Source organism: Physeter macrocephalus, unplaced genomic scaffold (genome assembly GCF_002837175.3).
Source record: "Physeter macrocephalus isolate SW-GA unplaced genomic scaffold, ASM283717v5 random_1253, whole genome shotgun sequence".
In the NCBI taxonomy this organism is placed as follows: Eukaryota; Metazoa; Chordata; class Mammalia; order Artiodactyla; family Physeteridae; genus Physeter; species Physeter macrocephalus.
Genome location: NW_021146988.1, coordinates 1 through 11209, shown reverse-complemented (window position 1 = coordinate 11209; position 11209 = coordinate 1). Strand labels below are relative to the sequence as shown.

The following is an 11209-nucleotide window of genomic DNA, read 5'->3' as shown; positions in this document are numbered from 1 at the left end:
TCCCCTGCCCCCTCCCTGCCCCCCCTCCTCCTTCTCTCCCCCTCACTCACTCTGCTCCAGACACACAGGCCTCCTCGCTGTTCCTCCAACACACCAGGCACGGTGCTGCCCCAGGGCCTTTGCACATTTTGTTTCCTCTTCCTGGAATACCCTCCTGCCCACTCTTGTTCTCTTTGTTTAATCAGCTCCTTCACATTGTACTGTGAAATGTCACCTTCTCTGACAGACCTCCCCTGGCCACTGTTGATAGGGTAGCAACACCTCCATCACTCTCAACCTTCCTGCGTCTTTCCACAGCACTTATTACAACCTGACATTCGAACATATGTTTATTTGGTTCCTTGTCTGCCTCTCCCACTGGACTGACTGTGGGCTCCGTGAGGGCAGGCCTGGTCTGTCTGGGTCCCTGCTGGGTTCCAGTGCCACCCAGCACATGACCCGGCACACAGTAGGCACCCAATAAATGCGTATTGTATATTGAATATTGACTGTGTAGACGTCTGTGGATCGTCCAGCTGCTAGACTTTATTTGGCCACTGCCAGGAACACCCTCTCCCAGCCCCAAGTGAGACCCTCCCTCAAGAGGGCCTGGAGAGGCAGGCCCTCCCACAACATCTTGAGCCTCCAGGACTGGCATCTGAGACTCCTGCTCTCAAAATGTCACCCAGACTTGGTGGACCAAGCCTCTAGGGGCCCAGCAAGCCTGACCCCCATAAACTCCAAGGTTACACAGACAGCTCCAGTCCCTCCCCCGCCCAGTGCCTCCATCCCAGGCTCTGGGACCAGCCCCTGCCCATCTCCACCATCTCACTGCCAATCTCACCAAGCACCAGCCTCCACCATTTCCCAAAGCTGCCCCAGGGCTCTACATGTGCTGTTCCCACAGCCCAGCTGACTTCTCTGCAGACCCCTCCTTGGGTTGGGAGACCCACTCCTCTCGGGTCACCTTGGCCAGGGGACCTCTTTGGATACCCCAGACGGCCAGGTCAGAGTGTGGACAGCAAGGGTCAGGATGGGATTGTGGGGAAGGCAGAGGTAGTGGGGGAGATGGATGAACAGAAAAGGAAGAGAGAGACACACACACAGAGAAAAACAGAAGAGACAGAAATGGACAGAGACACAGAGAGACAGAGAGACATAGAGAGACAGAGACAGAAAGAAGGAAAGGAAAGGAAATAAACAGGGACAGTGTCACAGAGAGAGGGAGAGACAGGAGACAAAGAGAGATCGTGAAAAAGACCAGCGAGGCTGGAGAGAGGCAGACAGAGCTAGAGAAAAGAAGAAAGCCTGCAGGGGGAATCGAGCCAGGCTCCTGGCCTTTCTCGGTGCCGGGCTCTCTCCAAGGAGTCCACAAGGACGAGAAGGACCCCCAGTCCACCCTTCCGCAACCATCCCATGCACTCCACCCTGACCCCAGCTAGGCCCTCCTGGCCTCCCCCAAGCCCTGACCCACTTCCCACCCCACCGGGGACGTCAGCCAGGCACTCCTGTGCTCCGCCGCCTCTCCCCACCCCCCACCCACCTCATTCCCCATCCAGGACCCCAGCCAGGCCCTCCTGTGCCCCCCAGGCCCCGCCCATCCTGACCCCCCTCCCACCCCACCGGGGACGCCAGCCAGGCCCTCCTGTGCCCCGCCGTGTCCCCCCAGCCCTGACTCACCCCTCACCGGGGACCCCTGCCAGGGCCCCCTATCGCCCCGACCCCAGGCCCCCGATCCCAGGTCGCCCCCCAGTCCCCGCCCCCGGCCACCTGGGGTCGCTGACGAGCAGCAGCACCGAGCCGTCCTGCAGGCGCACGTCGCGCACCGTCTGGTGGTCGTCCAGCCGCCGCGCGTTGTAGTAGAAGGTGCGCTTCCAGGAGCTCACGCCCTGGCCCACGAGCTGGGCGCGCAGGTCGCTGAGCGTGTCCCGCGGCCGCACCGTGAGCGGCAGCAGCAGCGCCTCGTCCGCTAGGTGCACCTGGATGTGGTAGCGCTTCCAGCGCGACAGGCCCCGCCGCAGCCCCTCCATGGCCCCCGCCGGACACTCGGACCCGGCCCGGGCCCTCGGACCCGGCCCGGGCCCCGCGCGCGCGCGCCCTCCGCACCCGCCCAACCGGCCCGGCCGCCCGCGCCCGCCGCGCCCGCGCCCGCGCCCGCGCCCAGACTGCCCGGGCACGCCCAGCTCGCAGACTGGAGGCCCCACGAGGGCGGGGCGCGGCGGGTGGACCCGCGGGCCCCTAGCCCCCGCCCGCAGACGCCCCTTAGTTTACGTCGACCTGTATTAAGTGCCTACTGCGAGCCAGGCGGATGGAGGCACCCCGGGTGACCCGGGACGAAACGCACGAAAAGGAGCCGCATCATAAAGATAAATATGTAAATGCACAGTGCATCCGATTGTGGGAAGTGCCAGGGAGGGACCAGAAGAGGAAGCGAGCTCGAGACTGGCCGGCTATTTTAGGGATCAAGGTCAAGGGAGGCCTCTCTGTGGAGGTGGCATTTGAATGGAGATCTGAAGGAGGAATGAGCCAACCACGCAGAGTCATGTACTTACTGCAGGCTGAGATGGGAACAGCCTGTGCAAAGGTCCTGGGGCAGGACGGAGCCTGCCTGTTGGAGGAACAGTGAGGAGGCCTGTGTGGCTGCAGCAGAGTGAGCGAGGGGGAGACAGGGAGGAGGGGGGTCAGGGAGGGGACGGGGCAGGTCATGCAGGACCTTGTGGGCCACGGGGAGGACCTGGGCTTTTACCCCGAGGGAGGTGGGAGCCCTGGAAGGAAGTGTCTGAGGTTTGCATTTGTCACTCACATATTTGACTCTCATTTACTCCCTTATTTCCTTCAAGACATATTCAGCTAGTACTTATTCTGTGTCCGGGCTGGGCTGGGCAATGCTGGGCACCAGAGAAATCCCAACCTAGGGCCCTGCCCTCAAGGGTCACCCAGTTGAGGGTGAAGGACACAGAGCTGGACACAGACACTCCCAGTCCTATGTGGTCAGGGTTTGAGTAGTAGGAGAGACCCCAGGCTGGGAAAGGCCAGCAGGGAGGAGATGGCTTTCCAGATGAGTAGGCATTGGAGCCCTGGGGCTTTGACAGATGAGTAGAAGTTCAACACTCCCACCAAGGAGGTACCTGCCCATAATCACCAACTGTACAGTTCACTGTGTGCCTAGTGGGGAGAAGCAAGAGTCAAGGCTTGTGGCCAGTGACAGTCAGGGGAGGCTTCCATGCTGTCCTCCCCTCCCCCTTGCAACCCCTTTCTCAGGCCCCGCCAGCCTCTCCAGTCTTACTTATCTAAGCACCCTCTTCCTGAAAGCCTTCCTTGACTGCTGCCTGCCCCTCTCCACAGCCATACCTACCAGGACAGGACTGACCAGTTCTGGGTATCCAGAATGTTGACTTGACCTCAGAGATTCAGTCTGTACTTAGAAGCTAGTTACGATGGAGCCCAGTAGGAACTCCTCCTCCAGCAGTGGCCAAGAGTCGGGGAGGGAGGCTGAGGCCAGAACAGGGCAGTGGGCAGATAGAGGGCTCTAATCCCATCCCTGACCCTTGGAAGTTCCTCAGGAAGGAACTTAACCTCCCTGGGCCTCGATATCACCATCTGTCCAATGGGGTTGTTATGAGGAATAAATTACTGCACATAAGCGCTTAGAAATGCTCCTGAAGCATAGTCGCTGGCTAATTGGCTACGTTGAGAGTCAAGTGCAATTGAAAAGCAAATAAAAACAAAAGTAGCAAACAGAAAGAAAAAAACATGGGCTAAGTGACAGATGGCCTTCTAGGTACATGATTTAAAAAAAAATAATAAAAGCTTCCCTTAATTCTCACATGACACTATTATCTCCCATTTTACAGATGAGTAAAGTGAGGCTCAGAGAGAGTGACTTCCCTGAGGATACACAGTGGAAAATGGCAGAGCCAGGATTTGAAGCCTAGCCACCTGGTTTCAGTCATCATGCTATTGTCCACTTACCACACAGCTTCTTAGACAACCATCAGATTTCAGATGGAGATTTTAAAGGTGGCTAAGAACAAAATTAATTTCAGATGGATCACCCACCAACCAAGCAAAAAAAAAAAGAGAGAGAGAGAGAGAGAGAGAGAGAAACTATTAAACTACTAGAAGAAAACGTGGAAGTTAAAGATAATAATAATTCCAGTGTGTTGAAGCATGACGTGACACCTTTAATGATTTAAAAGATTAATAACTGACTACAGGACTTCCCTGGTGGCGCAGTAGTTAAGAATCCGCCTGCCAATGCAGAGGACACGGGTTCGAGCCCTGGTCCAGGAAGATCCCACATGCCGTGGAGCAACTAAGCCCGTGCGCCACAACTACTGAGCCTGAGCTCTAGAGCTTGTGAGCCACAACTACTGAAACCCGTGCGCCTAGAGCCCATGCTCTGCAACAAGAGAAGCCATGGCAATGAAAAGCCCACACACCACAACGAAGAGTAGCCCCCACTCGCCACAACTAGAGAAAGCCCACGTGCAGCAATGAAGACCCAACACAGCCAAAAATAAATAAATAAAATAAATACATTTTTTAAAAAAAGATTAATAACTGACTACAGGACATCCCTGGTGGCGCAGTGGTTAAGAATCTGCGTGCCAATGCAGGGGACACGGGTTTGAGCCCTGGTCCAGGAAGATCCCACATGCTGCGGAGCAACAAAGCCCGTGCACCACAACTACTGAGCCCGTGTGCCACAACTACTGAAGCCCATGCGCCTAGAGCCCGTGCTCCGCAACAAGAGAAGCCACCACAATGAGAAGCCTGCGCACCGCAATGAAGAGTAGCCCCCGCTCGCCACAACCAGAGGAAGCCTGCGCACAGCAACGAAGACCCAACGCAGCCAAAAATAAATAAATAAATTTATTTATTTTTTAAAAAAGGTTAATAACTGACTACATACAAGTGTAAAATTCCTATACACACACATACACAAACACACACAAATACTAGAAGGTCAATCGACAAAGGAAAACTTTTCCAAGACATGATAGACAGAAGACTGTTTTCCTTAATATGTAAAAATCTTCCAGGTATCAATAAGGGCCAACAATTCAATAGAAAAAGAGGCAAAGGACATGAACAGTTTCTGAAAAGGAAATACAAATGTCTTCCAAGCATATGAAAGGGAGTTCATTCTCACTCATGGTAAGGTCAATATAAAATAAAACTACCATGAAATACTTTAAAAAAATCTATCAGGTTGCTAAGGATGAAAAAGTTTGATAATTCACCATGTTGCTGGGGTTTGGGGAAAAGAGCAATATTATGCATTGGGGTTTGGAGTGTGAAATGGCGTAATCTCTCTGATAATAGCTATTGAAATGAGAAGTCGCTATATCCCTTCCGGGACCCTACCCAGGTGCCCAAGGATGGATTACAGTACAACACACACGCTGAGCAATTTACATGTAATCCACAAGGAAACCTGAGGCTGATCTCACTGAACAAAGGAGGGAAACTGAGGCCCAGAGAAGGGACAGAATGAGGGCCCAGGCTGGTGTACACTGTCTCAGGGAGAGTGGGCCGGCTGGCTCTACCTGTGGCACTGGGTCACCACGGTCCCAGCCACCTCCCTTGTCAGGCTAAGCTCCAGGTTTCAGGCAACACACCTGCTGGTGTTTAAAACAGGTCAGAGCAAGACCCAGAGACGCTCGGCTTTAACATATGGAGGCCAAGCCAGCCACGCTGAGCTCTGTGAGTGCTGGGTGCCAGTTCCAATTAATTCTGACTTTCTTATTAAGCCGTTAGGAAAAGCCAGGTGGCTCCAGGCGGTAGGCCCTCTGCCTGGGCCGCTGGATTAGAGGGATCATGGTTTCTGCCTCGAGACACTGTATTATCTGTCACGGGCGATTATGGAAGACCCAAGCGGGCAGTGACAAGCTCGGTGAATTCCTGAGTTCTGGAACCTGGGAGGATCAGAATCATGGGATCTCCAAAACCGTGCACTCCCAGAATCTTGGAGTGCCTGGCATTCTAGATCCTCAAAACAGTCTCCCCTCCTCCTGAACATTTTAGAATCCTAGAGGGAATTCCCTGGTGGTCCAGTGGTTAGGACTCAGCACCTTTACTGTCGGGGCCCAGGTTTGATCCCTGATCAGGGAACTAAGATCCCCCAAGCCATGCAGCATGGCCAAAAAAAAAAAAAAAACAGAACCCTAGAGCAGGGGTCCTGAATGGCATTCAACACATCACTTCTGGCTGTCTTGCAGGGAAAAGAATGCATGGATCGTCAGAGGCAGAGGCATATGTGTGGATGGGGGCCTGCATCCCAGCAATACTGCAGGCAGATAGGAAGGGAGGGTCGGTGCTGTGCTAACTTGCCCCTATCTGTGACATATCCACTGAACTTGGCATTGCCAAATTCTCGAATCACAAATAGCCTCTTGTGACACAGGCTTCTTACCTAGACTTGTCCCCTTGGATCAGAGGTCTCTCAAACTGGAAGCCCAGGGGCTGAATGTGTTTTTTGGTTTTGTTTTGTTTTTTCTGGGGCTGGGGGCCCACATAATGTTTACAAGAAGAACTTGTGAATGAGTTTTTCCATATAAGGAGCTCCATTGGATACAGTGCAATACTACTCAGCCATCAAAAAAAAAAAAAGAATGAAATAATGCCATTTGCAGCAACATGGATGCAACTAGAAATTATCATACTAAGTGAAGTAAGTCAGACAGAGAAAGACAAATACCATATGACATCACTTGTATGTGGAATCTAAAATATGCCACAAATGAACCTATCTACAAAACAGAAACCGACTCACAGACATAGGGAACAGACTTGTGGTTGGCAAGGGGGTGGGGGGATGGGGGAGGGATGGAGTGGGAGTTTGGGGTTAGCAGATGCAGACTATTATATATAGAATGGATAAACAACAAGGTCCTACTGTATATAGCACAGGGAACTATGTTCAATATCCTGGGATAAACCATAATGGAAAAGAATATAAAGAAGAATGTATATATGCATATAAGTGAGTCACTTTGCTGTACAGCAGAAATTAACACAACATTGTGAATCAACTATATATCAATTTAAAAAATTTTTTTAAAAAGACGCTCCATTGGGCCCCCAATCCAAGTGGCATCTGTGGACCCTCCATGATAGGGATGTGAATTCCCTATAACCCTAAGTCCAACTCACTCCTTGAGTGAGTTTGCTCTCCCTAGACAGTGATAGTACTAACTTTATATCCTCCTTTTAAGATCAAGAAAGTGAGTCCCAGGAGCATCTGTTTGCCAAGGTCCCCCACCTCCCAGGGAGAAGCTGAAAAGGCTTTGGAAAAAGCGAGTGGACACCCCATCAAGCTTTACAAATGGTTATCCCATGGGGTCCCTGCCACCAATCCTATGAGGTCTGTACTTGTTATACCATTTCTCAGATGACAACACTGAGTCTTGGAGAGGGAAATCACTTTCTCAAAGCCACACCTGAAAGCAGAGCCCCTGGAACATGGCAGGAGTGAGTTAATGGAAAGGCTCAGGGTGCCTCTCTATCTGGAGGTGGTGCAAAAAGGAAAATGTGGTGCTTGGGGGTGGCTCTGGGAAGGGTGTGGAGAGGAGACTGGATTTCCATCTAATGGCAATGAGGAGCCATGGGAGTGTTTGAAGCAAGGGAGTGGCATAATCTAATTTATATGTTAGAAATGTCCCTAACAGGACTTCCCTGGTGGTCCAGTGGTTAAGACTCCATGCTTCCAGTGCAGGGGGCACGGGTTCGATCCCTGGTCAGGGAAGTTCCACATGCTGCGCTGTGTGGTCAAAAAAAAAAAAAAAAAAAAAAGGAAAAGAAATGTCCCTGCCAGTGCTGAATCCAGTTCAGAAGATGGATACATTTTCTCAGCTAAGGATCTGAGAAGGGCTTTGTCTCAGGTCAAAATGCTCTCTTCCTAGCTACTATTTCTTGAACCCATCTGTCCCCCTCCACTGGGTTTTCATAAGGAATTCATTGCTAGGATGTCTGACAAATGAGGATTCATGGTGGTCCCTGTTGATAAATTGTGTTATTCCAGTTTAGCTCTATTAGAAACAAAGGCTATTTGCCACTAACATTTTTAAAGTGGCGTCCTTCATATATAAAGAGTTGTGAGAAATAAATAAGAATAGAGACATGCAAAGAACATGGATGCCACTTTGAACACAAAAAAGACATAGATGGGAAATTGTAAAAAAAAAAAAACCAAAGCGAAACGAAAAAAAAAAGACGAAGACTTTTACATGAAAATGTGTTTAACCACTCTAGAATTCTCACTATAATAGTCAAAAAAGATATCTGATCATATTAGATTCTGTGAGGCTACAAGGCAATTGACATTCACCTCTGTTACTGTGCAGGTTAGTACTATCTTTCTGGAAGGTAAGATGGCAAAATTATCGAAAGCAAATTGATGGATAGTAACTAATTATCATGACTCACCATTGTTGAGTGACAAATGAACTTCATTTTCCCCACTAGAACAGAAAGTCCGCTAAGGCAGGCATCCTTGTCTGTTTTGTTCACTGCTGAGTCCCTGGTGTTTGGGACAGCAACTGGCTTTGATTTATATACCCAGCATGATCTAATCTTCTCATTTTTCTGTACAGTGAAGTTTGAGAACCAGTGGACTAGACCAAAAGGGAAGTTTGTGTGGAGGCAGATATCTGAGTATCCACTTATTTGGGTCTTTAAGACAACCCTCAGATCCCTAGTGGTGAGTGGAGAGTTCTCAGGGGCTCCCACTGACCCATGGGTTAATGGATGTGTTTGTAGTTAAAAGGATCAAAAGAGACGATTTCTGATACTTACTAAGTCCTTAGGCTGTGTGCCAGGCAGTGTTTGAAGAGCTTTACAAACCTCAATTCACTTAATCACTTCACTGCAATGCTATGAGGCTGGTATTAATTTCAGGCCCATTTCATAGATGAGGAAACTGAGTCCACAGCATAAAAGCAGCACAAAGTAGGTGCTTGGGTTTAGCAGAAACTAAATCTTGCTCAGTCAACTCCATGAACACCCATCCTTGTCGCTCCAGGGAGCACCTCCTCTGGCATCCCAGTAGAGACTCTGGACACCAGTAAGTCTCCATAAATGTTTTGGTTCTCAAATTTCTTGGGTGACTCCGTGCAGAGCTGCCAGGGAAGGTGAGAGGAGAAGAGAGTGTCAGGTTTTTGGGGGCATGGAGATACCAGACACACAGAGATGCCCACAGCCCCTCACACATACACACAAACACCACACACACCTTGAGACAAAACAAGACACACACAGAGACCGGCTAGATACACACCCCAAGACACACACACACACACACACACACACACACACACACACACACACACACACACACAAGACCAATGCAAACACACTCCAAGACAAACACAGATACGCACAGGAGACATGCACAGAGCCTTGGCAGGGGGTGGCCAGGTTATGGGGGCTGTGGACACCCTCGATCCCTGCGGAAGCCCCTATTCCAGCCTCCACCTCCGTCTCCACTCTGGGGTCCAGGGCCTCCCGCTAAGGCGGCAGTGGAGCAATAGAGGAACCGCAGGCAGAGAGAAAGGGACTCGGGCTGCAGGAAGGGCCAGGCAGGGACGGCTGCGGTGCAACGTGTGGCTCTCTGGCGCCACCCGGTGGGCACATGGGGCATAGCAGCCCCCGCAGCTCAACATCTCTGAGGGTCTCTGGGTCCCGGGGTATCCATCGGTGTCAGCTTTCTCTCTCTCTGCGTCTGTGTGTCTCTATTTCTCTGTGTTTCAGTCTCTGTCTCTCTTCTATGTGCGTTGCTGCCTCTTTTTCCTTCTGTGTCTGTCTCTTTCTGTCTCTCTACAGCTCTGTTTCTTTTGTGTCTCCCCATCTCTTTGTCTCCCTCTCTCTCCCACTCTTCCCCCGACCTCTTCGTCTATAACTGAGCTATCCCCCCATTAGCCACATCCCCTGTGCCCTGTCCCCCCATGGCATCTTGGCACTTCCTGCCATCCATGACTCAGTCCAGGTGGAGAGTGATGACCAACTTCATCAGCTTTGTAGCCTGCCTGCTCCTACTTCCTATATTCTGGTCCTTGAGGAGGGGACCCCATGCCTGCAGGCTGCACGGGGTTCCCCTGCTGTTATCTTTGTCCAGATAACCTGGCCATGAGCTCACCTTCCACAGGGCTGGCATCTGCTGGCTCCCCAGAGGCAGAAAGTGCTGGTTGCATGGGGGGTGGGGGGCAGGGACAGTGACTATTTGGACCCCCAAGCAAGGAAGGGCCCAGGGAGAGACAGTGACGGACACCCTTGAACCCTGCTGAAACATGCCATGGCCTGTGGGCTGGTGGCCTGATCCTGACCTGCCCAGGACTTCGGAGACCACTATGACCCCAAGTCACCCACATTCCTGCTTGCTGAGTTCCTCCAAGGTGCTGCACCTGTTCCTTCCTGGGGGCTCCTGCACATTCTGTTCCCTCTCCTGGAATACCCTTCCAGTCACCTCCTTCGGGAAGCCAGGCTCACTCCACCTCCTGCTTGAAACCCTCCCTTGGGCTCCAAAGAGCAGATCTGTCTCAGTCATGGTCACTGCTGTGTCCCTGGCACAGAACCTGACACACAGGAAATGCCTTTGGCTCTAAACAGATAAGCTCTCTTGAGCCCAGCTCTCCCATCTTGCCTTGCTGGGGGTGTGGGCCCTGGCCTAATGGGCTGCTTGTGCCCTGTTTTCCCAAGGACAGGGGGTGAGGGGACTTTTTCTGGGCCACCTGTGAAACCTGCCCTGATGGGTCTCATTTCAGCCGAGTCTGTAAATATTTGGTCCACCACGGCTGGCAGCATCCAGGCGGAGGAAGCTTCAGTGCAGTTTATGAGCCTCCCCACGGGAGGCCAATGTGAGGTTTCTGTGGCTGAGTATGTGGGGCGCCCGGCAGTTTCAAGGCTGGTTGGCATGAGGTGGGTCTGACTGCAGGATTGGAAGCAGCTGCGAGGCACCATCAGTGGCTGCTGGCAGTTAACCCCGCGGCGTGCAGCTTTGCAGAGGCCCAAACAGTGCCTCTTGTTTGAAAAACTGTTAATGCAACATTATAGATCACATCTGTGGTGGGAATGGGGGCTGATCTGACCCCTTCCTCAAGTCTGCAAGGAGGCGGAAGGCCCCAGTTTAGACCTGGCTCTTCCAGGAGAATGAACTGCAACCACAATCATTGGCTAAGCACCCACTAGATGCTGGGTATTGTGCAAAGCACTTTAAATTTTATTTATTTAT

General features: G+C 51.7%; 1 protein-coding gene across 1 annotated transcript in view; it reads right to left on the bottom strand.

Moving 5' to 3' along the window:
* TINCR (TINCR ubiquitin domain containing) overlaps nt 1–2083 on the bottom strand; it is an 8657-nt gene extending 6574 nt beyond the window's left edge. The window contains exon 1 of the mRNA XM_055083622.1: nt 1750–2083. Coding sequence (XP_054939597.1) covers nt 1750–2009 — 260 coding nt within the window. The 5' untranslated portion in view covers nt 2010–2083. The remainder of the gene's footprint in view (nt 1–1749) is intronic.
* Between the last annotated feature and the right edge of the window lie 9126 nt (nt 2084–11209).